We start from the raw sequence: 26,084 nt of genomic DNA on the forward strand, positions 1-26,084 counted from the left end.
CTTAACTCAGTGGCCAATATTCTGTGAGCAGAGAGTAGTTGTGATATGGCCCATTGTGAGAGGAAAACAGAGTTAGGGTTGTCTTTTAAGGGCTGATGAAAGGATTGAGTCCTATGGCTTTTCTTTTCAAGAATTTCTGACAAAGAAAGTAAAAGGGAAAGAGATGGCAGAAGTCAAGTGTTTTGTGTGGATACAGAAAAAGGAAAATTGACTCAGCCCTGGGGTCTAAGTCACCCTTAGATATATCGGAGTCCCCAGTTAAAATATATAAAAGTTCCATAGCTCCAGGCTTCATCATATTAAAGAGCAAAGAGAAGCAATACTAATTTGACCAAATTCCTAGTCTCCTGTGCCCAAAACAGGATCCTTGACACTCGAAAATAGTACTCAGATGAAATCTCTAATCAAGTGCCTGTGCCAAACAGTAACAGTGCAATAATTACAATTAGCTAAAGAATTGTTTAGAATAGCAGTATTTTTAGAATTTAATCATTAAATGTTAACATTAAAATAGATAACAAAAATAGCATTTCTATTGAATGTAAACATGTCAGAACTTTGCAATTTCCTGAAGTTAAATCCATCCCATTGATGTATTATGTAATTTTTGTTGGAGAAGCAGCGTGCCTGGCAGTGAATGGAGCGTGGCTTCAAACCCTAGAGGTGTCATTCAGTAAGTGACAGATATAAAAGCACACAGGTGACACTGTTCAGCACAGTGTAAAAGATGTCAGGGTCCCAAATAAAAGGTCTCATGCTCCCCAAGTCCATTCAAGTCTGCTTTCTTCCCCCACTTATATGGGCTAAAGTTACAGCCCGTATTTTGAACATAGAACTGTTTATGTTAAAATAAGGTTTGATAGCACACTGTAACGGCAGTGTTATTAAACCAAACACAAAGCACTCTCACCTTATAGGACAAGGCTGGATTCCCATGATTCATCAGCCTCTATTACATTACCCTCACTGCATGGAATCTGGGAAAGAGCAGAGTGTGCGGACAATATGCTTTCTCAGTTTTGAAAGTTCTAAGTAGGGAGGGTTAAATAAAAAATTTCTTCTTAAACTCAGAAATAGCTAGAAAATTCCTTTCCCTGGGTGCCATGATTCATTAGGCTCAACTTAAAGACTTAAAGGTTTCGTTCATGATCATCCTTCAATACTTTTTTTTTTTTTTGGTGGGGTTGCAAGGATAGGATTAGGGAGGGGCAAGACAGATTATGTTAAAACGTTAAATGTTAAAACTCTTAACACAGTTCTAGGGTAAAACAATACTTACTGCTCCTAATTCCCCTAAAATATATGTGTATGTGTAGATGTGTAGATGTTTTCTATAACACGGTATAAAGTATTCATAAGTAATTAGAACATGACATTACTAAAGAGAGCCCCGTCCTGCCCCAGGCACCACAGGAAGTACAAGTGGCTAAGTCCCTCATTGAGTCAGATGGGCAGAAATCACCTTTGTTAAGTTTCTGTCCATTTCCAGTAGGTGTTTTTGCTTGGGTTCCACCAGGTGTTAGGCTGGTGACAAGAAAGACTATTAAGGAAGAACACCTGGGTAGTGTGTGAGCTGATGAGCATGTCTCATAGTTTGTAAGTGGACTCTGATAATGGTGAGTGGGATCCTGGGAAATGTCTAACATAGTATACACATTGGGATGCACGAAGCAAGTCATTAGTGTCGTGTCATCTTATTTTCAGTCTTATAATTTATACATAATTATACAATATGCTTTTCATAAGGATCCAACAGAACTGAACCAACATCACTTCAAGGCATGACTGTGGGCACAGTACTATTTTAAAATGGTAGACACTTTCCATAGCTAATTTGTCTTCTGTGGATTAGCTCAAAGGAAGACACGCTCTCCTGACCCTGGAACACCTATTATGCCCAGTGCAGCTGCTTCTGTTTGACACTTGTCAGGGCTCCTTCCACTGTGGCAAGGACCAGGGTATCTCTTGGTGGCCCCGGGGCATGAACAGAAGAACCTGAAGTCTCAGTGGCACCACTAATGATAGCTTGCCCTGCCAAACAAGCCTTCCTTGTTCAGGGCAGAATCCAGGCCATGAGCTTATCAACAACAAACAACAAAACAATAACAACAACGCCAAGTTCTGGGTGGCACAATGGAATTTATTTGTCTTTGTGAGGCACACATAGTAATTAACACATAAAAGAACACACACACACAGTCAAAAAGGACATGTGTAGTGCAGGAAATGACTGGTCCCAGGTCAATTACACAAATGCTAATGCTCTGCAGAAATGAGTCTTTTTCTAATACTTTAATTTTTTTTTTTTTAGGCCCTAAGGATACAGTTTTTAGTATAAAAGTTTTTGTTTTTGTTTTTACTGTTTTATTGTCAGATACATGATGCTTACCAATTCCCAGGAAATAAATGAAATCAACAAAAAGTCCTGTGACAGAAGCATATTCCCATAGGATAAACCTGATGAGTTATTGCAGACCAATAAAAGAAACATTAACAATTACATTTTTTTCCCTCAGTTTCATGTCTTTAAAAATATTTCCCACACTTTTTCGTGCAAGAGTTCATTGATTTCTTTGGTTTTACACTGTACTCTTTTTGACCTATGTATATATAGTTTTATTTTTACCAATATCAAAATCAGGAATTAACACTTCAAAAGGTAGAAATGGTATTAAGTCTTCAGTATAAAATGTCTGGTCCATTTGAACATTACAGCCATGACTTTGTGTCTATTGGAGTTGAAGGAGTACACTCAGAGCTCCCTGCTTAGTGTACAATTTGGTTGTGTGTTATAATCCGCAATGTGTCTGGACATTCACCAAAACTATCCTGATCTGGTCTTAAAAAAAACAAAAAAACCCCAAGAAAGTGAAACTGCATAAATAAATAAGTCTACCTGGGGGGTGGGAGGGGGATCAATAAATAGGCTTCTCCATAGGAATAAAGGACATTGGAACACAAAGCCCTCCAGTGCTGTATGATTGACTAAGCAACAGCTTTGGATTTCTAGTCTCCACATACAGCTTTCATTTTAGATTAGTTCTCTTGCAGGTGGAATAGCAGGCAGAGAGAGAAGTGCGCACGTTTGTTGTTCTCATCCTTTCAAAACGACATCAGAGTGGAGACAACTGTAAAGTTTGCTTTTGGGAAATTTATCTAGGTGTGTACCATCATTTTTGAGTTTTAAAAAATTGTAGAATATACATTTTAGGGATTAAAAAGTAGAATTCCTTCAATTCTTGTGGTTGCTTGGTTTCTGGTCATCCTGAGACAGAGGGAATCTGGTCAGAAATTCTGCTGCCTCCTCTTCTTCGCATCCATGGCATCCAGGATAGGTTGTCTTTTTGCACTGTATCTTTGATGCAGTTCTTCTATTTCTCGTTCCATCATGGGGTCTAGTGCTTTTAGCCGCATCTGTAGTTCTTCTAAACTTAGATTTTTTAACTAGATGTAGGAAAAAAAAAGAAATTAATAGTGTATAATCATTCAAAATACAGAGAAGCCTAATGAGTTTTAGAATAAATATTTCAGAAAATTCTTTACATGATCTTTAAAGCATGTCAACAATTAAAGCAAGAATTCCTTTTCTGAAGGAGCCACACCACACTACAGGAACCTCAAAGAATTCAGCAAAGGGATCAACGCCTGCACTGTCAGAGAAGACTATATGATGAAAAAAAGTAAGATGAAGAAACCTGTTTGAAAAGGCCCAGAGAAAAATGTGCTACTGTCAAAAGCAGCCTGAGTGATGCGCAGTGGGTGGTGCACTGCAGGTGGTACTCTGCAGGTGATACATTGCAGGTGGTGCACTGCAGGTGGCACTCTGCAGGTGATACATTGCAGGTGGTGCTCTGCAGGTGATACTCCACAGACAGCTTTCTACTCCCTGTGCTTTGCCAACTCTACCATGAGCAAAAACCCAATGCCAACAGACCAAGAACTAGGCCAAACTCAATACAAATACCTAACATTTCACCTCTTAAACAGAAAATTAAATTAAATTTTTAAAATGATTTATTTATTTACTTTGTACATATGAGTTCTCTATCTATATAAACTACCTACACACCACAAAAGGGCATCAGATCTCATTACAGATGGTTGTGAGCCACCATCTGGTTTCTGGGAATTGAACTCTGGGTCTCTGGAAGAGCAGCCAGTGCTTTAAACTGCTAAGCCATCTCTCCAGCCCCTACATTAGAAATTTTTACCCTGAGTGTTTTGATAAAATAGTTTTATTGTAGCCGGGCGGTGGTGGCACACGTCTTTAATCCCAGCACTTGGGAGGCAGAGGCAGGTGGATTTCTGAGTTCCAGGACAGCCTGGTCTACAAAGTGAGTTCCAGGGAGCTGGGGCTACACAGAAAAATCCTGTCTCAAAACAAAACAAAACAAAACAAAACAAAAAAATAGTTTTATTGTTCAGAGGAAACCCACAGCTGATTCCAACTGCAGTGTGTAAGCTCTGTTCTGGGGGTGGACAATCTGACAGTGAAATGTGTGGTTTTTATAAGTTACAGTTTGAGTATATTGGTTATAGGGGACAACAGCACATTCCTTACCGCTTATCATAATAACATCAGGAAAGAGGATTCGTGGCATCCAAGCAAGTGGATACAATGTGTTCTGCTACATAGAATGATTTATGGCATCTGGGGCTTAGCTGTATTTATTTATTTGTCAATACAGGAAGTTAGAGGTTATCTCCTAAGAAACAGTCAGGAATGTCACCTGGGGCTAGAGGAAGCTCTGTCCTACACACTCACACAGTCAGCTATCACCCTATCAGCATTTAAAATAAACCCTACACTGGACCCAAAGTGAATAAAGGCTCTTGCTGCCAGGCCTGATGGTGTGAGTTCAATCCCTGGAATGGAGAAAACCAACTCCTTTGTAGTTCTGACTCCTACATAAGTGCTGTGGCATGCATGTACTCCCCAACTCCTACATGCATACTGTAAAAACACTAAGACTTTCCCTCTCTTTATTATAGTAATAGTGGAAAGTAGGTAGCGAGAGAGCGAGAGAGAGCGAGAGAGCAAGAGAGAGAGCAAGAGAGAGAGAGAGAGAGAGAGAAAAGCCCCATCAAACACTGCGCATTACAGACTATTACTATCATGCAGTCCATACCTTGATGGGTAAGTAAGGAAGAGTTGCTTCACTGCCCCTAAGAAACCTGGAGATTTGGGGAAGGGTAAGGACCAAAGGACAGACAGCAAGTACGGAAGGACAGGTGCGACCCAAGTCAGCACAGCCTCACTGGGACAGAGAGTACAGTGAGGTGCCTGAGCGGTTCCCACCGTATTCTCATGCATTTCCTAGGATAACGTATACTGCTTTTCAGAACAGACCTGCCCCAGAAAGGAAGGAGCTGCACCATTGACTCAAAGTCAAGAGGCACAGAGACTTCCCCCAGGAGAATGGACTGGTCCTTGAAAGGAGAGCATCTCTGTTGGCACCAGGACATTCCAAACCTATGAGGCAACAGAGCGACCTGCGACCTATGACCTGCAGACCGGTTGCCAAGACAATGACCACCATGTTCCCAGCATTTACTTGGCTCACCTCCCACTTTTACTTGTGTTACATCATTTTCTATATAAATAAGGAGAACACCCCTTCCTCCCTCTCTCTCTTTCCTCTTCTCTCCCCTTCTTCTCTCTCTGCCACTTCTTTGTCTTTCCCTTTCAAAAAAACCTCTTCCATGTGGAACTGCTTTGGCTTAGCATGCTGTTTTGGCACCACCCACCATTCTAACATCAATCTCAGCAAGAGGAGACCTGCTGAAACAAAGAAATGGCAAAATCCAAGGTCTCAGAAAGGGGCTGTGTGCTGGGATGCAGGGAGTGAGGTCAGGCAGCTGTGGGTCCCCTAAAGTCAGGCAAAGCAGATTTGAACTTCCAGGAGCCATTACTCTGGAGCAAAATCATTATATGAGAGCAGAAAGACTAATGACAAAACATGAAGCTGATCTTTTTAAAGAAGACAACTCTCCAGTTGGTTGTTTCATGAGTCAAAGTTAGAAAATACTCTTATTACTTAAGTCCCCCAGAATAGCAGGACCGAAATGGCATTTCTCACTGACCCTCTGCTTCACGCAGCAGACCTGGCCAAGTAACTCCTGCTTCCCCAATCAAATTCACTCTCAGCCAAAAAAAGGTTCTGAGGACACTGAGAATGAGTCACTCGACAATGTTCCAAAAATACACTGGGAAGAACCATGCGGCTAGAGGGCATCAGCTCAAGGTGAACACCTCACCTTGGCCTGTGTGCAACCAGCCCTGCTGTACTTCTGCCCAACACAAAGCAACCCTCCTGGTTTTATCATATTTTTATTTTGTTAAAGGAAGCATCTTTCTGTACAGTTACAGCCTGGCCTGGAACCTTAAGGCCAGCTTCAAGCTCAAGCTCCTCCCTCCCCGTCTCCTACGTTCCCGGGATGGTGCTTTCAATCTATGCCAAAGTTACGTGTGTCTGCAGGTCACAGTGCAATACTGTTCCTGCACCAATGTAAAAACTGCGCATTAACCACACATTTGCCCCTGCTCAGTTCCATGTAAAGCACCTCAGAGATAAGAAGTCTGCACAAGGATGCTAAGAACCCTCTGCACTATGCAGACATGGGACACTGCTCTCAAGAGCCAGCTCAGGGATGGAGCCATGTCTCTGGAGACAGATGTGCCCAGGAGCATCTGTGGAGTTCAACTTTATCTCAGTGTTTTAAGATGTATTTTTATTATTTTAAATTATACACCTGTATGTGACTATGTGTACTTGAGTTCCTGTATGCCCTTGAAGGTCAGAGGCAGGAGAACACCCTGGAGCTGGAGGGAGTCACCTCACATAGGCCAAGTCCTCTGCAAGAGCAGCAAGTGTTCCTGACTGCTGAGCCAGCTCTCCAGCCCCACTCCAGTGTTCTTAAGACTTCATTTCTAGTTCAGCACACATTAATCTTTCCCATCTCTAAAGTTCTGCACCATATAATTTAAACAACAGGATTGGTATTTGATTCCAGAAAGTGTTTTCTAATCAAGTTCTATCTGAGTTTCATGACCCTATTCTAGGTGGTCTAACTTTTTTATCTTTATGGACTGTATACTTGTAGAAGTTACCCAGCTCATGTCTGGAAACCATGGCACACAAGTGGGCAGGCGTAAGACACAGGGATTGGAGGGCTTGTTCACCCAGACCAGGGCAGCAGCCCATCAGGTACAGCCAACAGCATCCATAACTATAAAGCCTCTTACATGAAGACATTCCTGTGGATGCTTTATTATCCTTTACTGGGGGGCAAACTGCCAGCAGTTAATAAATGCTAAATAATGACAAGAAATTAAATTCCAGGAAAAAAGAAAATTCTCTCTTAACAGATTTTTAACTTTTCTTTTTCTTTAAATTATTTTATTTATATGAGTACACTGTTGGTCTCTTCAGACATACCAGAAGAGGGCAATGGATCCCATTACAGATGGTTGTAAGCCATCATGTGGTTGCTGGGAATTGAACTCCGGACCTCTGGAAGAGAAGTCAGTGCTCTTAGCCAATGAGCCATCTCTCCAGTCCCGATTTTTGAGTTTTCAATGTATAAAATTATTGAAGAACGGGCCTATGGTACTGGAGAGCTACGATCTGACATTGTTAAAGGAACACTGCGATGGTTCCACTGTAAAAAAAAAAAAAAACAAAAAAAACAACGGACTTTAATATTCTTTCTTCCAGTGATACAATTTTGTCTCACTTGGAACAGGAAATATTATAGGATATCTTACAGAAAAAAATAACTTCTGAATTAGAGGACATAGAGTCTAAAAGATTCTTTCCTTGATAGCAAGCTGTCATTATCAACATATAAAAAATATATAACACTAATCTGAGCTTCATAATAATTTCCTCCTTTAGATACCTTCATTTGAAAGGAACCCGACACTCTTTCTTCTGATGTCACAGGATATATATTCTTCTATGTCTGTATCAGGGCTCCAAATCTATTGAACACTAGGGGCATTATTAAATAACCTTACAAAGCTGGTTGCTAGGAGCTGGCTGTTGATGAAAGCCTGGTGTAGAGTTAGAAAGACAGGGCGTGCCTTGGGGAAGGCTCATCCTGATTATTTTTACTTTTATTTTCTTTTAAGTTTGATTTTTGGAATGGAGCTGAGGTGATATAGAATAGTATGGTGTGAAGGAACGGTGGAGGACAGCTGCTCTCCTCACTATGGACAGAAAGCAGGGAGTTGGAGGAGGCCAGGCCGAGACATGCCTCCTGTGGCCTCCTCCTCTAACAAAACGTGACTCCCAATGGCCCATCACCTATGAACTAATCAATCAGGGGGCGACATACTAATAACAGTGGTAGAATCTAAAGTTAGGTAAATTAAACTATATGGACTTTGGAGAAACAGATTTTGGTATTTGGTTAAAAGTTACTGTTTATGACAAAGTCATTTGTTTAGCAGAAGCACAAAGTTATGCATACAATTTTTATAGATGTCATCAGTACAGCAGGGACCTCCGAGGTCTAGGGTAACTCACACTGAATGTAGGGAATAGAATGGTTTGCTCAGAGTTACACTCTGGCTAATGCAGAGGAGACTGCACCACTGCACCTTGCAGCCCTCCCAGTTTACATATTGGTGACTGGCACTCAACTGCTGTACTGCTAAGTCTGTGGGAGAAAACTCCAAATTTATCCTTTTTACTCTTTCCTCCCACTCTGTCCGCTTTTCCCCCCAGCATGCCTCTTTCTCTCTGAAGTGAGTTCAGGAACAGGACCTTTCTCCTGTCTGGCCCTGACGGAAGCAAGAGCCCACAAACTAGGTGTGACAATTTAATTATGAAGAAGGGATTACTCAGCACAGGCTCACGGTTTGTACTTCTGACCCCTTAGATCTCAGGCATTTAAAATAACATTGTGTATTTTCAATTAAAACCTAACAGATTTTCTTGGGTGGGTTTATAAGGGGGGACAAAGAGAAGGCAGGAAGGAGTGGAACATGCCTCCATGAAGGCCAAACGCGTGCCTCCCACATGTGTAACTTAAGTATTGAACATGAAGTTTCACTGGACATTTTGGTTATGTTTCCAAGTAGCAAAAGTTTCTCGGACAGGCCCACCAGGTGTTAGAGCACGATATCATTCCCTGGGTCTCTAAGCCAAGTGGGATCCTCAGTGGAACATTCAACAGGAAAGGCAACAGAGGAGACCCTTGCACAGAGCATTTGAAATGGGATAACTGGAGATGCTAAGGCAAGGCATACCTGCCCTTTCCTTAGGCTTTGGTTAGCTGGCTAATTTGTTTCTGTTTCTTTTCTTGATAATTTCAAGAGAAGCCCAAACCTCTAGACAATAACAGACATATGGGCACATATTTATTTGCTCATAAATGAAATAAAACATCAAAAGCTTTTCACTAGAAGCTGCCATTCTGCCTGAAAACTGGTAGTATGGCATATGACTTGCAGGTGTAGCAACAAACAACTTGTGTTATGACAGCCCCAACTTACCACATTTCATGCCAGAGAGGAGTCTGTCCACCAAAATCCAAAGTACTACACTTCTCTATCTCTTAGAAAAGACCCAAGTATGGCATGCAAATCGATGCCTCACTGTTAATGTGCACACAAAACAGCAGCACGAAATAGGGTTAAGTCAACCTCCTGATAGACGGTTCTGATTGTTTCAGCTTTGAGCAATTAGGATTATTTCTCAGTTCGAGAAATCCTGCTAACCAGGAAGTGCTGATAGTAAAACTGGAACTTTAAGCTGCACATTTATTTTACTATCCAATCTAAAATGTCACATCTAGGTAGCAAGACTGAATTACTTTCTAAAATAACTTTAAGAGAGAAAAATCTTTGGGTTCCTTATATTATTTTGTGTTTTGTTAAAAATCTCTCTAATTATTGGAGATATTTCTTAAAAGGCTTAATCAAAAACAAGCAACAGAAACAGTAATATATAAGTAATTTTACAACATTTCCTCATTACTTTATTGTGTGTGTGTGAGTGTGAGTGTGGAGGTCAGAGGACAGCTTGCAGGACTCAGTTCTCCCCTTCCACCTGCCTGTCCTGGGGGCTGAACTCGGGTTGTCAGGCTGGTGGCAAGGGCCATCTTAGCAGCCCAATTACAAAGTTTTAAAATGTATAAACATGGTAATATTTCAAATTTAATGGTTTAAATGATGCTGGCATAATCAATATGGCAGAACAAAAGAGACACCACTACCGCGAAGCAAAGAGTCCTGAGAGTAAATAAATGCTAACATGTTTAGTCAAATAGTCCATCAAGAAAATCCCATACAAGGTTTATTGTGTTTACTGGGAAAACAAACTCTTCCTACAATTGTTTAAGCGAATCTCACAGATGCTACAGAAATTATTAGTGGCCTGTGATTAAAAAAAACATGCATCGCTAATACTGTATCCTGACTCTTCAATTTCCCATCTGCTAGCAATTCCACTGATAGGCCCTACCAACAGAATGCCTGACAACAATAATTTCTGATGGCAACTTGTATGCAGAATTGCCTACTGCATTTTGTAGGATTTACCCTCGCAGGCCTCCGGCTGTTCTGAGTTGCTTGTGGCCTGGAGCAGCATGGTACTTTCCCCTTACTATTTCATTTTCGCTGAAATTCTTACTGCACCGTACAGAATCTGGTTTGGCTTTAAAAATGCTGTATACAGAGTTTGTCATATTCATTTTCCCAAAGGCTGTGAGCACAGGCGATCAGCTTAGACATGTGAGGGAGGAGGCCTCTGCAAGGACACGAAGAGTGCTGCAAGTGGTACTTAAAGATGAGGAATGTGAAGCAGTGTGCTTTTTTATAATTTATTTCCTAGCACTGTGAACAAAGGAAAGTTCACATCAATGCAAAAAATCATGACATGTTTATACATGTTTAAAGTATGCACATTCAAAAATAAGAGAGTGACTATTTTTAGGCAATTGGCACACAAAAGAAAAGCCGAATTGCTTACTATAAATCTCCCTGAAGACATGATCTTACACACTACATCATGATCAAATCTGCTAGAGACTCCTCTTCCTCAGACAGGCAATATTCACCCTATTCTGAGCCGGGCCTGTCTTTGCTGACTGAATAGCTGCATATATTCTGAGATTGCTAGAAAGTTCTGTCCTTTTTTGGCTATTTAATATCAGACAATCCAAGAGAAAACGAAAGACACTTAGATTTTTACTCCCAAAGAAAAAAAGCCAGTTTTTTGTGTATGTTAATGGAAGAAATGAGAGAAAAGCCAATTACTGGTCACTTACATGGGTGTGCTGGGTAACCCTGAGTGCTAACAGTCTATCACTGCTGGGGGTGGGGGGTAGATATCATCAACCCTAGTTTACAGACCAGGGTGCTGAGGAGCCAGGTGACCCTTCAGGTAACAGATAGTGAGTGAGTGGTCCATGGCATTAAGGCCACTCCAAAAATCTGAGTTGGACCGAAAGCTCCTTCTTGGGTCTTTTGAGAACTAAAAGAAAAAAAAAATCCACTTATTATATAAAGTGTGTTTTAAATTTAAATTTTATTTTATGCACATGGGTATTTTGCCTGCATGTGTGTGTATGTATCACTTGTGTACTTGGTACCCGAGGAAGTCTGAAGAGTACAAGGAATTCCTAGAAATGGAGTTACAGGAGGTTTAAAGCAACAATATGGGTCCTCTGGAAGAGGAACAAGTGCTCTTAACCACTGTGAGCCGTCTCTCCAGCCTCAGCATGGGAAGGTTTTTTTTGTTTGTTTGTTTTGTTTTTGTTTTTTGTTTTTTAACATTACTTATAGGGGAGCACTTCTTTAAAAAACAACCAAAACCAAAACCAAACCAAATCAAAAACCAAAACCTTCCCCTTTCCCCCAGGTTGAATCTAGAGTAGTATTTTCCTTAATTAACGTTCTCTATCACAACTGGTCTAATGGAATGGCTGTTTGTGCTTTCCACTTGGCCAGCTCTTCAGTGAAACAAACACATCTCTCCATTGCCCTCTGAGGCAGAGTCCACGTTTTACCAATGGAAAATGATCTAAAACCTCACAGTGAGAACCCTGTCCTTCACGCACAGTAGGACTTATGTGATGCCCACGGTGCTGAGGAGCTTGGACGAAGCATGTGAATTATAGACTGGGGAGAGCGCTCCACTGTCTTGTTCGCGAAGACCTTGGCCACACATTTAAGAAAGGGATGACACACTCCTCAGTGGCAGCTGACACCATTTCCTTCTATGTTTTTCAATTTCTCATAAGTAGTTTTGTCTGCTAAAAATAATTAGGAGAATGATTCAAGTACAATGGTGCTCTTACAATACACAGTAAATAGCTTTGATATCCCAGGTCCAGAATAAGAAAAACTGAGTAATTAAAGTCAAACAGTAAATAAATTTTTGGATATATGAAGGATGGATAAAAAATAGCTTTGCTTGATATCTTACTTCAGCAATTTTGATTAACACTTCCCACCCCCACCCCGTGATACAGGGTTTCTCTGTGTAAGTGCTGTTTGTGTTTCTGCTGTCCTAGAACCTACTTTCTAGACCAGGCTGTCCTCCAACTCAAAGACACCCACCCGTCTCTGCCTCTCAAGCACTGGGACTACCACACCTGGCTTTGATTAACATTTTTAATAGTTTAAAACACAAAGCTGCCAATAAGGAATTACAAAAGTGATTATGTCTTTCAATTAAACATTTTATCAAAACCAAAGTTATCTATTTTGAATGATTACAGCCAAAACCAGACAAACACTGTGCAGGTGGATGAGACAGCTCAGCAGGTGAACACACCTACTGTGGAGACTTGGTGACTCAAGTTTGACTCCCATGATTCCCATGTACAGAGGAGACCTGACTTCTGAGGTTGTCTTCTGATTGTCACACATGTACCATGGCTATGTGTACCCAGAGTAAATAAGAATGTAACTAAAAAACTCAAAACCAACAAAAACCAAACCGTATGCTTTGGCTGGAGAGAGCACACATACAGTAGATATGTGCTTGTCTTGCAAGTATGAGGACATAAGTTTGAGCCACAAAGACCTTGTCAAACGCTGGCTAGGTCGTTGGTACTTCTCACCCAGTACTGAGAGGCCGATACATGAGAGGCTCCAGGGGCTCTGGCTAGCCAGCCAGCCTAGCCAAACTGGCAAGCCCCAGACTAATGAAAGATCCTATTAACACACACACACACACACACACAGGATGGCTCCTGAGGAATGGCAATGTAAATATATGTGCACATGTGTACACACACTCACACACACTCTCACATATACAAACACACACATACACTTATGCAATGTGTTTAAAATTGTTCTGTAACTAGCTGACTAGGCAGCCAAACCTTTGTGGCACCATTACATAAATTTAAAATAGTTTATTTCTCTAATAAATATTTTCATCTGTACCATGCCACATTTCTCTAACATTCTAAAGAATGTGAAGTGCATCCCACTGGCTTCTAGTATTTTTAGTCAAAGTCTAGACAATTATGAATATCAGCCTCATACAAAATGTGAATTTTGCCCCCTTTCCTTAACGTGGGGCATGCCCAGAGCCTTCTGTCCCCTTAAGGTCTCAGTTGTGAGAAGCTGGAGGAGTCACTTTTCTGACAGAGTGGTTATGAGCAGTGGGGGTGGAGTCTGTGCTTGTTCTGGGTGGACTGATTATTCTGTCCACAGAAGAGGCAGATGTGTGTGTGTGTGTTTCATGATGTATTACCACAGTGCCCATTCATATTGGCATGGGGCAAACTAACCCTTGGGGGTTTTGTCTCCTTTGCTCTTGAAGCCACTTGGACGGGCTTATCACCTCTGCCCTTTCTGGGAGCACAGACACAGGAGAGCTTCTCTCTCCAGGAAAGAAAGGGAAGGGGTCTGGGCATGGTGTTCATTCGACTCTTAGCCCACTACACTATGGTCCTGTGATCTTGCAGGCCTTGGCTCAGCCTACAGAAGCTTTGTAATGACCAGTGTGTATGCCAGTGTGTTCTTCAAATGCAGTGTGGTCAGAACCCCGATTTAGTGGCATATAGTGAGTTTACAGGATAGCTCAGCACACAGCTGACGGAGGAAGCAATGCCAGGCTCTCTTTTCTGGAGGCACCACCATTCCCTGTGAACAGCTCCCTCAAGTCACTCTCTTTGAATTTAATCTAGGTAATGCACAAACAAAACAAACACCACAAAACAAAAACAAAATATACCAACTAATTTTCTTCTCTCTCCCTTAGACTGTCAACTTTAAAACTTTAACAGTAAACTTAAGCATTTAATATCCCCAACTGACCCCGCAGCTCCATGATGGAGTGCCTGCCCAGCTGAGAAAGGCAGTTCCTGAGGAAAATGAAACAGATAGGTCTGTGTGGCCCTGCGTGCTGCACTGAGGAGCATTTTGACAGATACCATGGAAGGCTCTTCTCGTCAACAGTGAAAATCCAGACAGTCACCTCACCCTTCGCCTCCTCCAGCAGCCACTTCTCCCTCCTTCTTTATTTGCAAGCATTAATTAGCAATGGAACCCACCCACATCAGAGGCTAACCCTGGGAAACCACCCCTGCAGCCATGAGTGCCTAGTGTTGGGACTAGAGCCTAGAACACTTTCTTTCTTTAGTAGGTCTTTCTTGAATGCACAAAAAGTGGTGTGTTCTTATTACTTGGCAGAACCTGGAACCCTTGCTGTGGACACTAGTGACAAACAATTCTACAGCAACAGAAAGTCCTCTTCAGCACCGTTTTGTATATACATTAATGTAAGGAAATCTATGTTTGGCATCAAGAAGGAAAATTAGCACATGGCTGGCAGGTGAAGGGAAACATTATCTTGGGGAAGTCACAGCATTTGGGGCACACATACCCTATTACACATATATTCTGAATGTCTGATAATAAAGAACATCATTGTTTTAGATGAATGGCTTCTACCAAATATTTTAGAAAGCAGTAACAATATCCTCACTTAACATGCGTTGGCAAGCACAACAGGCAAGGACAGCTCTAGTCATATCACCGAGTGGGTCTATTAATGGAATTTCCTGCTGTGGTGACACCACAATACTTACGATTATTAAAATATATCCATAGCACAACTATGTAAAAAAATTACTTAGGAAAGTCACTTTATAATAAAAATACAGGTCAACCATAATACACAAATCATGAAATTGAGATTGTAATGGATAATTTCTTTCGATAATGTTTTAATCATGAAGCAATACATAAAAATAAACAGGATCCCCTGATATATTAGTTCTGGAGGACTGACACATATAGTTTCTTTAAAATGCAAAATATAGCAAAATATATGACTAAAAACATGAAGTAGATGTCATAGACCAGCATTGTTATTAGTCACACAGCTTAGAAAATGAAATTACTCTTAGTATGGCGTAGTTTGTGGCTGAAATAGTACTTTTAGTTTCCTAGCTATTAACAGATAATGTGAATTCAATTAAAATTCCAAGAGGAGCATAGGGCAAAGGTGTTACATACCTTTAATCCCAGCACTCAGGGAGGCAGAAGTGGCCTGTGAGTTCCAGGCCAGCCTTGTCTACAAAGTGAGTTCTAGGTCAGCCAAGGCTACACAGAGAAACCCTGTCTTGAAAAAACAAAAACAAAGCAAACAAATACTCATAGCCCCCTCTCCCCCCAAAAAAACCCCAAACCAAAAAACAACAACAAAAACCAAAAAAAAAAAAAAAAAAAAAAAACAAACCAAAAACAAAACCAAAAACAAAACAAAACAAAACCCCAAAAACAAAACCACTCCCCAGGAATGGATAGGAGGGTTCTTACAAAAATGTTAAGTACATGGAATATATGCCTAGTTAGTATAACAAGTCTTGGGAAGATCAAAGACAAACCCCCCAACTCCAGGAGAGAGCGTCTCCCCTCGCTCCTTCATTAACATTGTCTAACATATGGCTTAGGGAGCTGGCCCGGTAGGCACCTGCTTGCCATGCAAGCATGAGGACCTGAGCTCAGATTCTCATCACTCATGTAAAAGTTGGGTGATCTAATTCCAGTGCTGGGTGAGGGACACAGCATACTGACAGGCTGATCCCTTGAGCTAGTCTAGTCACATTAGTGAGTCCAGGTTCAGGGAGAGACCCTGCATTAAAAAGAAAGTATGATGGAGGGAAAACATCCAGGAGGGTATAAAATGAGACCAAGGGAACATTACTGTCTTAGGGTCCTATGATCGAGGTATCAACTTCCAAAGGTAACCATCCAAGACTCTAGTCTACGGAGAGGACTATAGTGTCTGTGCACTGAGCCATCCTGTTTGTCATTACTTGTAATAAGCACTCAGCAAACCTCATGCTTGGACCATTATGGTAAACGAATGGGCTGCAAGGACTTTTACAGTGTTTCAATGGAAAAGGTGTGAGTGGGGTAGGGCTTAAACATTCTGGTTTCACTTGGTAGAGCACAAAGCACGAGGGAGTCTGCCTCTAGTATTACCTTTAAAATGAGTACCTCCCCAAATGTCCCCAGAGTCTGTCAGTGCCAGGGCAGTACCAAGCTGACATACCTGGGAGGCCAGGCTCCAGCCAGACACCTGCTTTCTGAGTGGCTTCACAACTACTGTGACAACACAAGCGAGCCCCAGCTGGGGCTCTTCAGAGTGCATCGAATCTCACTTTGCATCTACACACTGCCCTGCCAGGAGACTGTGGTCGTGAGTGGAAACTTGGGGATCAGAATGTGAGCTCTGGTTTGAATAATACACATTAATATGAAGTAGTTTTACTAGTAAATCTTTACATTTTATTTTACAGGATGAAATTTCAGCTTACTCTTTAAAAAGTCCATTTTAATAAGGATTAAGGGGAAATGCATCTGTAATTAGGAAGCAAATGAGAGCCATGCTGTTGGGTTATCTCTGCTGGAATAATAATAACGCAGCTATGCAATACAGAAGTCAACGTGCTCCTGAGGAACTTTCCATGTACAAGTGGCTGGAATATTTTGTTGTTTAAGGAATCGTCTACGCACTGTTTTGTATTCTCAGATAACACTATGTGATCCCCAGTCCCGAGTGATACAGCAGACCAAGCCCTACGTGCCTAACACCTGGAATGAACAGAAGCAGTGAGCAAGAATAGTGTAAAAAAGATGTTCCTTGCCTTTTTTATTTCAGAAGAGGTACAAAACCAAAATAGACAAAATTAAATTTGCTAAGAAACTATTGTTAAACAGAATCATATTCCTTAAAGCCGGTTCACACACACTGCCCTCTCTGGCTATCAGTGTTCTCTTTCAGTTCCACTGGCCCATTTTCTATTAGGGACATTCACACGAGAAAACTTTATCAGCTCCTTCTCTTTTGCCAGAGTGTGTCATGTGTGAGAGGCCCCGAGGCCCACCATCATCAAGCACAGTCTCTGTATCCTCAGCACCTCACTGAAGCCCAGCTGCAGTGCTGACAGGCATGGCTCTGGCTATTGCTTTCTTCCTGCAGATGTGTTAACTGCCTCATTTCATCATCCTCACTACAAAGCCTGCTGCCAGACTGTCCTCTTTCTCACAGTCCACAATGGCTGTCATGTCAGCAGCTGCACCAGGCTATGCTGCTCAAAAAAGGAAGCACTCTTAAATATGAAGGCATCTGTGGGTTTTGTTAACTACCTTCCAATTTTTCAGTCACCCCAAACTGTTTTTCACTGATCTTTTTGCATTCTAAATTATAACAATACCAAACAGGGCACGTGACTCTGCCAGGATGATGGCAGTGGATTTTTCTCTTTCCCTGGGAAATCTCTGCTCTGATCATTCAAATGAGACACTGTTTAGTGGCTCCTAAAGGAGTGGGCTTCTTAGCTAGCTTAGAGCAGAGTGAATAACCTGCTACTATTTTTCGAAAGGCTTTTAAGTCTCATTAAGAAAGTTACTACTGGAAGCCAGTAGAAAGAAGTAAAATTAAACACTCCAACATTACCTGAATTGTATGGAGTGAGTTCTGAGTGAGCAATCCTCAACAGGGTGGAGGTGAGGTCAAACACAGGAGGTGCACACATTTGTGAAGGATGGATACCTCCAGCTGATCGCTGGCTCTTGAGTAGTTAGGAAGACGGGTCCCTTTCAGATTAATGGTTTGTGGAACCGAAGAACATGAAGCCACTGTGCTCCACAGACATGAGCAATTGTTTACTGAAGCCCCCCTCACAACGACAAGGTTTCACTCGGCCTCCATGAGAACATTATGTCTTTGGCTAGCCAGCACCCTCTGCTGCCCATAGTTGGTGCTGCACATCTTCCACCTTTAAGAGAGAAGACCTGCTTTTCTATTTTTAAATTTCACCTTTTTTTTTTTTTTAATTTAGCATTATGTGTTTTGAAACTCTTGTCTAGACCAGAAAGGAATCACCAATAGCATTGATGGGCTGTGTGTAAGGCAGTAAACTATGTATGGATAAGTTTGGCAACTAGGGACTAATAAGCTGTTTCAAGGCTTCAGTGAGAAAGTATCCCTCAGAACGTGTTGGACACTCCCTGGGGAGCCGAGTGAGTGAAAAGACCTGGACGGCATTCGGCTATTTAATGTTTTCAGGCTAGCTCTACAGGAGATATTCTTTTATATGGATTCATGTTACTATGGATATGTCTATACAATGCAGTAGTTACATGAATCAACTGCTTGCCTCCAGCAGACACTGTAATCTTACCTAAGGCAACAGTTTTGTGAAACAGTAAAATACTATAACTTTTGAAAGTTTACAGTTTTAGAAACACCAGAGTTTATTTGAACATTCAGGAGGCTGGAGAGATGGCTCAGCAACCGACACTGGCCGCTCTTCCAGGGTCCCTAGGTTCCATTTCTAGCACCCATAGGACAGATTACAACCCCTGCAACTCCAGTTCCAGAGGATCCCACATCCTCTTGTGGCCTTGATGGGCACTGCACACATATGATTTACACACAGACATGCAGGCAGAACAAGTATTTTATACATAAAATAATCTTTAAAAATGTTAACTTCTCAAGACATGTAGTTATTGAAAGGTAGCCAGAATCTGAACATAGTTAAGGTTAATAACAAAGATACACGGTTTCCACCATAGCGAATGTTTCCATTAGAGGGTTTCACAAAGGCTGTAAATTAGATTCAGTTGTTTTTTTGTTTTTTGTTTTTTTTTTCTTCAGAATGTCAATGGCTCTTAAGTCTAAACAAAATGAATCAATCCATGGCTTCTTCACATCCTAGTGTTTACTCACAGAACCACACAGCGAGGAGATGACAAGTTTATAAATACTTATTTTACAGATACTATTAATGAAGATTAGAATGATTAAGTAACTTCCAGAGATAATTCAATATCCTCAAATGTTTGATTAGATTGGGTCTGCCATCATGAGGGGAGGCAGCAGGGCTTTACTGCATAGCCTGGCATGCTCTTGAACTCAGCAATCCTCCTGTCTGAACCTCTGACTGCAGGAATTACAGGCATGAGTCCGCGTGCCTTTATGCTCTCTATGCTCTGCTCTACAAAGTAAGAGTGACTTTTTTTTTTTTTAAATAAATGCACAGAATTTTACGCTAGAAAATTCAGTTTCACTTTATTTTTGCCTTAACTACAATAAATAATTTAAAATTAATCACTATTGCTAAACTAGCAAAAACACACATAAGGATATAATAAAATCAGAATGTGAAAATTTACAGAAAACAGAGTAAGAACAAGTACATATTATAAAATCCACATTGAGTTGGCAAAATGGCCTAAACATTATAAGATTAAATCAATGACCACACAAAGCACTTAGCATTTTTATAATTCTTTAATTTTGTAAAGTGCTTTCAAAAGTTTATTATTTTTTTATAATTCCTAGGAGAGCACAGGGTGACATAATAGCCTTTTAAAAGACTGAACAAGAATGTTTCTAAAAGGACCATGAAAATAAGCCATTGCCTGGAATAAAGGAAGATATCTCGTAATTCAAATAGCAACACAAAGCTCCAAATTCCTTTTAAATATGAAGCAGTGTCACTTCCCACTGTGTCCCAGCCACATGCCTCACTGGCGTTAGCAGACGACTGCAACCTCCCTGCTTACCTGACAACTGCCTTGGTGTGCTATTCTTCAAAAACTGAAGTACATTTTTTTTCTTGTGTACCATCTAGCTCTCTATTTTATCCTTTACATCAGCAAGAAATACTTTTAGTACCTCACATTTAAAATAAACATATCAAGAAAACGGGGACTGAAGAGCTAGCTGTCTTGGGGGTCGAGAGCTGGCTGAGCTTCCAGAGGACTTGGGTCTATTTTCCAGCAACCCGTGGTTGCTCACAACTGTAGCTAAATCCTGTTCCAGGGGATCCCATGACCTCTTCTGGCTTCTATAGGCACTGAACATAAGTGGTGCATAGATACACATGCAAGCAAAAAAATTGTACATTTAAAATAATAAAATAATTTTTAAAATTTTAAGAAAAACAACTATAGGGCTGGGCGTGAGTGATGGACACCTGGAATTCTGCCCCAGGAGACTGAGATGGGAGTGTACATTCTCTCAGTCTGCATCACAATCAATCAATCAATCAATCAATCAATCCAGCAACCAGTCAATCAAATCAATCTGCCTTCAATCCCACCCACAATTTCAACTGCCACAACGCTGTATTTTATGGTAAGGTCTTTTCTCCAAGCCTCTACCATATTTAAAGGTTACAATGCATGTCATGCTATGTACTGATGGATCCCAATGTGGGCCTCTCGTCTCTCTTCCACCCTCCTGCTCAAGGCCTCTTAAACTCAAGCAGGCTGTTTCCACACACTACTAGCTAGCTTCCCTCCTCCTGTGCTTCCCTCCAATGTATTTTCTAACAGAAGTTAGCTACAATTAAAAAAAAAATCACATGAGCCATATCATGGCCCCTAAAGCTCGTTAGCTAGCTCTTCACTGCATGTAAAACCCTGGCATGGCTATGCACAAATGAAGGCAGCTTTGGTTATATGACTCTTGCCAACATGTGGGTCTTCTTATCGTCATGGTCTCACTTTTAGTTCTTTGTATTCAGCAAAGCTCCCTCTCCACTGAGCTATCAGTTAAATGTTCCAAAACTTAAGAAGTTAGAATCAATGATCACATTCTTTTCCTTGATGAAAATGTACCTGCACTTTTCCTACCTTGGCTCCAAGTTGTTTTAACACTGTTCCCTTTGAAGTTCTACTCATTTTTTGGACTGAAATTAAGTGGACGCCATCAAGTCTTCTTGGTCAAGTGGTCTCTATAAACGGAGTGAGTTACTTTTCCTCTATGCACCTAAAGGCCTACGGCTGTGTTACAGTGTGCTGTTGTACCTGCTACCCCAGGACTGTACAATGTGAGATCCAAGCACAAGGCTGCCCTTGACCTTCAGATTTCAGCATTTAGTATTTAACAACTTTTTGGTCAAATAAATAAGAATTCAGAAAAAAGCACAACTCGTTTGAGTATTGCAAACCTCTAAAATTGTTTATTTAATCTATAATGAATTTTCATTTGAATGTCTTTGTCTTTTGTACTGGGATTAGACATACTTCTTTAAGCCCCCTACAAAGTGCTCTACACTGAGTTGGGTCAGCAGCATGCTTTTCAGTTCTTACACTTGAGACAGGGTCTCACTAAATTGTCTAGGCTGGTTTTGAACTCACTTTATAATTCTGATGGGCCTTGATTTGTAATTCCTCTACCTTAGTCTCTGGAGCAGCTAGAATCACATCCCCACATCTCCAGGCCTGGTTTCTGATTCTTTTCTGAGGTAAAATTTTTGTCTCCCTCAGACACTGAAAAGCTTTAATTCTTAAAGAGCCCACATTTTATTCTTGTGTTAATACATACATATATATAAATTGTGAGTGAAGATATCCTTCAAAGCCAGAACAGGGCAGCAGACGGCCAGAGCTGTGGTTACAGGTGGCTGTGAGCTGCACAATGAGTGCTCAGAACCAAACTAGGGTCCTCTGCAAAGGCAGTAGTTTCTATTAACTGCTGGGCCATCTCTCCAGCCTTCCTTCCTTCCTTCCTTCCTTCCTTCATTCATTCATTCATTCATATTAAGAACTGACTATCTTTTATCTATCTACTGATCTATGTATCTATCTATCAGAGTTGACTATCCAGGGAAAAACAGGAGTTACTATTCCAGTAAGAGTAGATACTAACTGGTGTGACACTCATCCACAATCTGTTAATTTATTAGTTACATTTCCTTAAAAAATATTCTTTTTACCTATTTATTAGCACTGATCACCATTATCATGCATTTAAAGATATTAAAAGGCAATACTATATTAATCATTAAAGATCTTACTGCGGAGTTCTCTAAAATCTAAGTACTTTGAATGAGAAATGCCTTACACAAGCCTTATTAGGAACCACTACTCATATGGTTGATACCTTAATGCTGGATAGAAAGCAGAAACGTTGAAGGCCCTCAGGTTCATGTGCCCAGGAGATCTGTGGCTAAAAAGTTTGTATGACCTTGATCAGAAGCATCAATAACTAAATACAGAACAGAGAACCCATTTATAAGAAAGTGGGCAGAGGCATTAGTGGGAGCTGTGCCCTATTTTATCCTCAACCCCACCCTCACCCCAGTTCTTAAACACAATGCCAGCAACTTAAAGGTCCAATACAACAGATATTCACCAGACTGCTGAGAATTTTGTTAAAGAATTTTGCTCTTTAGAGACAGAGTCTCAGAAAGGCCAGGCTATTGTATAACCTCGAAGTCCTGATTGTCCCACTCCCACCTCCCACATGCTGAGATTATAGCCATGCACCTTGCTTTATTGTGATTAACATTGTGTGTGTGTGTGTGTGTGTGTGTGTGTGTGTGTGGGAAGGTTAATGCTTTCCTTATGTGTCTTAGTCAGTGTTCTATAACTGTGAAGAGACACATGACCCCAGCACTGCTTATAATGGAAAGCATTTGATTGGGCTTACTTACAGTTTCAGGTGGTTAGACTATTATCATCATGCTGGAGAGAAGGGTGGCATGCAGGCAGACATGGTAGCTGAAAGTTCTACAGCTGGATCAGAAGGCAGCAGGAAGAGAAAGCCACTGGGCCTGGCTTGGGCTTTTGACACCTCAGAGCCCACCCTCAGTGACACACTTCCTTCGACAAGGCCACAGCTCCTAATCTCAATAGTGCCACTCCATGGTGACTAAACATTCAAATCTCTGAGTCTATGGGAGCCACCCTTATTTTAAAAACCACACTGTGCATCCATTCCATGCTGGCCTTGAACTTGCAGTAAGTCTCCAGTTTCAGCCTCCCATGTTCTGGGTTTGTAGCTATGTATCACTATGGCCCACTATAAACGTGAGTCCACAATAGACTGTGTATATAGCCTAATACAGAACAGACTCTGTAAAATTTCCAAACGACTGTCTGAGCTGAAGCTCTGTGAATCTGCATGTGTGTCTGTGTGCCATAGTGTGCAGTGGAGGTCAGATGCCCTGAGTCTGAGTTACAGACAGTTCTAAGCAGTCACATGGGTGTTAGACATGAAATCCTGTTCCTCTAGAAGAGCTGCCAGTGCTCTTTACCACTGAGCTGGCTCCTGAGCCCCAAATCTGGGATTTTTAAAAGTGAAAATGGAAAAACTTGTTGAAGATGTCTTGTAAAGCAACATCTGACGTCTATACTGTGATAATACACTCAGCGTAACCTTTACAGTGAGGTGAGCACACTCACTGAGCAGTCTGCAGGTAAGACTCTCCTTTATAGCAGAGCTGATAACAGCCAACTTGCTCTACATGAACACACTCTGCCAAATTTGAGATAATTGAGACAATAAAGACAGTTTTCCCTCTGGAATTGCTTGGCCTTTCTCTGCTGACCCTCAAGTGGTACCACAAAAGTGGCTCCGACTTAAGTGTCATTTCATCAGGTGACTTTATCATGATTACATACAATAAACAGAGATGCTCTCATTCACTTTAAAGTGAACCATTTAGTACTAGAACAATTATAATACTAAAGCCTTAAATATACTTCAAGACAAAGGGCAGGAAAAACACTAGGACTTGACTTCTAATATAACATATATTGAATTTATATTGAATATGTACGTTATAGGTTTCTATTTAAGGCATTAGAGAGAAGAGCTTAATGTTCTACATATGTTCAACACAATAATGTCCTCTGTTTCATCCAGATAATTTGTTGAAAGCAGGGTGTGGTGGGAAGGTGAGATAGTGTAGTGATTTTTTCCTCAGGAATAAAAACCCAGGAGGAGCACCTTAGCACAGAGAGCTTTACTTCCTGCAAAGCCTAGCCCTGGGAAACCTGGGGCTCAGGAGGCTGAGCAGTAGGGCAGGTGATGAGAGGCCCAGAGTAATTAGTAGATGCAATCAGAACCATGACAGGCACGGACATGAGGCCACTGTAAGAGTTATACTTTATACTTATCAGCAGTTTTAAAGGGCTAGGGGCTAATGTGCTGGTTGTGTGGCCCTCCTGTAGCTAGGATCCACATTCTAATAGAAAAAGGGGGCAAATCAATTCCAGGTGGAAGCAATGTTGCCCAACCCCCACCCCAAGTTGAGAACTGACAATGTTACCAGAAAACAAGAGGCAAATGCATGAGAGACTTTAGTGTTGCAATAAAACAAATGTACCACAAAACTGTGGCCATTTTTAATGACATGAATAATAGATACTAGAAAAATGATAATTATTTATAATTGATTTCATCTAAAAAATAACTATACACAAAATTACTTTTATAGCCAACCCAAAAATGTTTTTATATTTTCTATTTTTTTAAAGATTTATTTATTTATTTATTTATTTATTTATTTAATGTATTGAGTACACTATAGCTGTACAGATGGTTGTCAGCCTTCATTTGGTTGTTGGGAATTGAATTTTTAGGACCTCGGCTTGCTCCTGTCAACCCCTCTTGCTCCGGCCAACTCTGCTCTTTTAGTCTCTGCTTGCTCCAGCCCAAAGATTTATTTATCATTATACATAAATACACTGTAGCTGACTTCAGATGCACCAGAAGAGGGCATCAGATCTCATTACAGGTGATTGTGAGCCATCATGTGGTTGCTAGCATTTGAACTCAGAACCTTGGGAAGAGCAGTCAGTGCTCTTACCCGCTGAGCCATCTTGACAGCCTTATTGTCTTAGTCAGGGTTTCTATTCCTGCACAAACATCATGACCAAGAAGCAAGCTGGGGAGGAAAGGGTTTATTCAGCTTACACTTCCATGGCCTCTGCATCAGCTCCTGCTTCCTGACCTGCTTGAGTTCCAGACCTGGCAACCTTTGGTGATCAACAGCAATGTGGAAAGTGTAAGCTGAATAAACCCTTTCCTCTCCAACTGCTTCTTGGTCATGATGTTTGTGCAGGAATAGAAACGCTGACTAAGACACCTATATTTTCATTTATAAATTAAATCACATGCAATGGTTTTTCCTACAACTCTGTATGGCTTAATACTTCTATACCAGAAACTTAAGAACACACCACTCCCACATTTATCACTCTGGCACACTGCTTTGAGCTAAGGACAAGTAAACAAAGAGAGAAGCATTATTGTTGACATGGAGGGCAGTCTGTACAGAGCAGCATGCTAAAGTAGCCATTATATGCAGTCTGTACAGAGCGATGTGTTAAAGTAGCCTCTCTCTTGCTCTGCTCTGGACCCAGATGCCAACAGTAGTAGCTGAGATCCCTCTGCCGTGTGATGCTCTCAGACATCGCCACGCCCACCCCCCACCCCAACTCCAACTCCATGTACATTCAATTCCATCTGCATTTATGGGTCTTCAGCTCCTCACAAAAGGTCCTGTGTCATGCAGAACCTGTTTAAATTAAATGTATGTTCAACTCTCCTCCTATCTATGGCAATGAGACTCTTAGCTGAGACGTCCCAATGGGGTAAAGTTTTGTCCCTTGTGCAACCAAAACAAATCCTCTAAGATCTATGCATTTTAAACTGAGTGCTCTTCCAAGGCTGTGCTGAGGACAAGTTTCCCCAGATATTCTCTTTCCCATCAATTTCATTCCCAGTTTCCCCCACAACTACCAGCAGTTCCTTCAGCCACTTCCTCTCTCTGCTTTCTAACCAAAAGGGCCACCT

At 41.2% G+C, this 26,084-nt stretch overlaps 1 protein-coding gene across 4 annotated transcripts in view; it reads right to left on the reverse strand.

Annotated features, from left to right (window-relative positions):
* Window positions 1-2,122: 2,122 nt before the first annotated feature.
* The window catches only part of Stk3 (serine/threonine kinase 3), a 280,384-nt gene continuing 256,422 nt past the window's right edge, over window positions 2,123-26,084 (reverse strand). For 2 of the 4 annotated variants that reach the window (NM_019635.2, NM_001357821.1), the window contains one exon: window positions 2,123-3,444. In NM_019635.2, the coding sequence (NP_062609.2) occupies window positions 3,286-3,444 (159 nt within the window). In that variant the 3' untranslated portion in view covers window positions 2,123-3,285. The remainder of the gene's footprint in view (window positions 3,445-26,084) is intronic. The other 2 variants (XM_030248670.1, XM_030248671.1) reach the window with 1 other exon arrangement.

The sequence above is a fragment of the Mus musculus genome, chromosome 15, assembly GCF_000001635.26.
Source record: "Mus musculus strain C57BL/6J chromosome 15, GRCm38.p6 C57BL/6J".
In the NCBI taxonomy this organism is placed as follows: domain Eukaryota; kingdom Metazoa; phylum Chordata; class Mammalia; order Rodentia; family Muridae; genus Mus; species Mus musculus.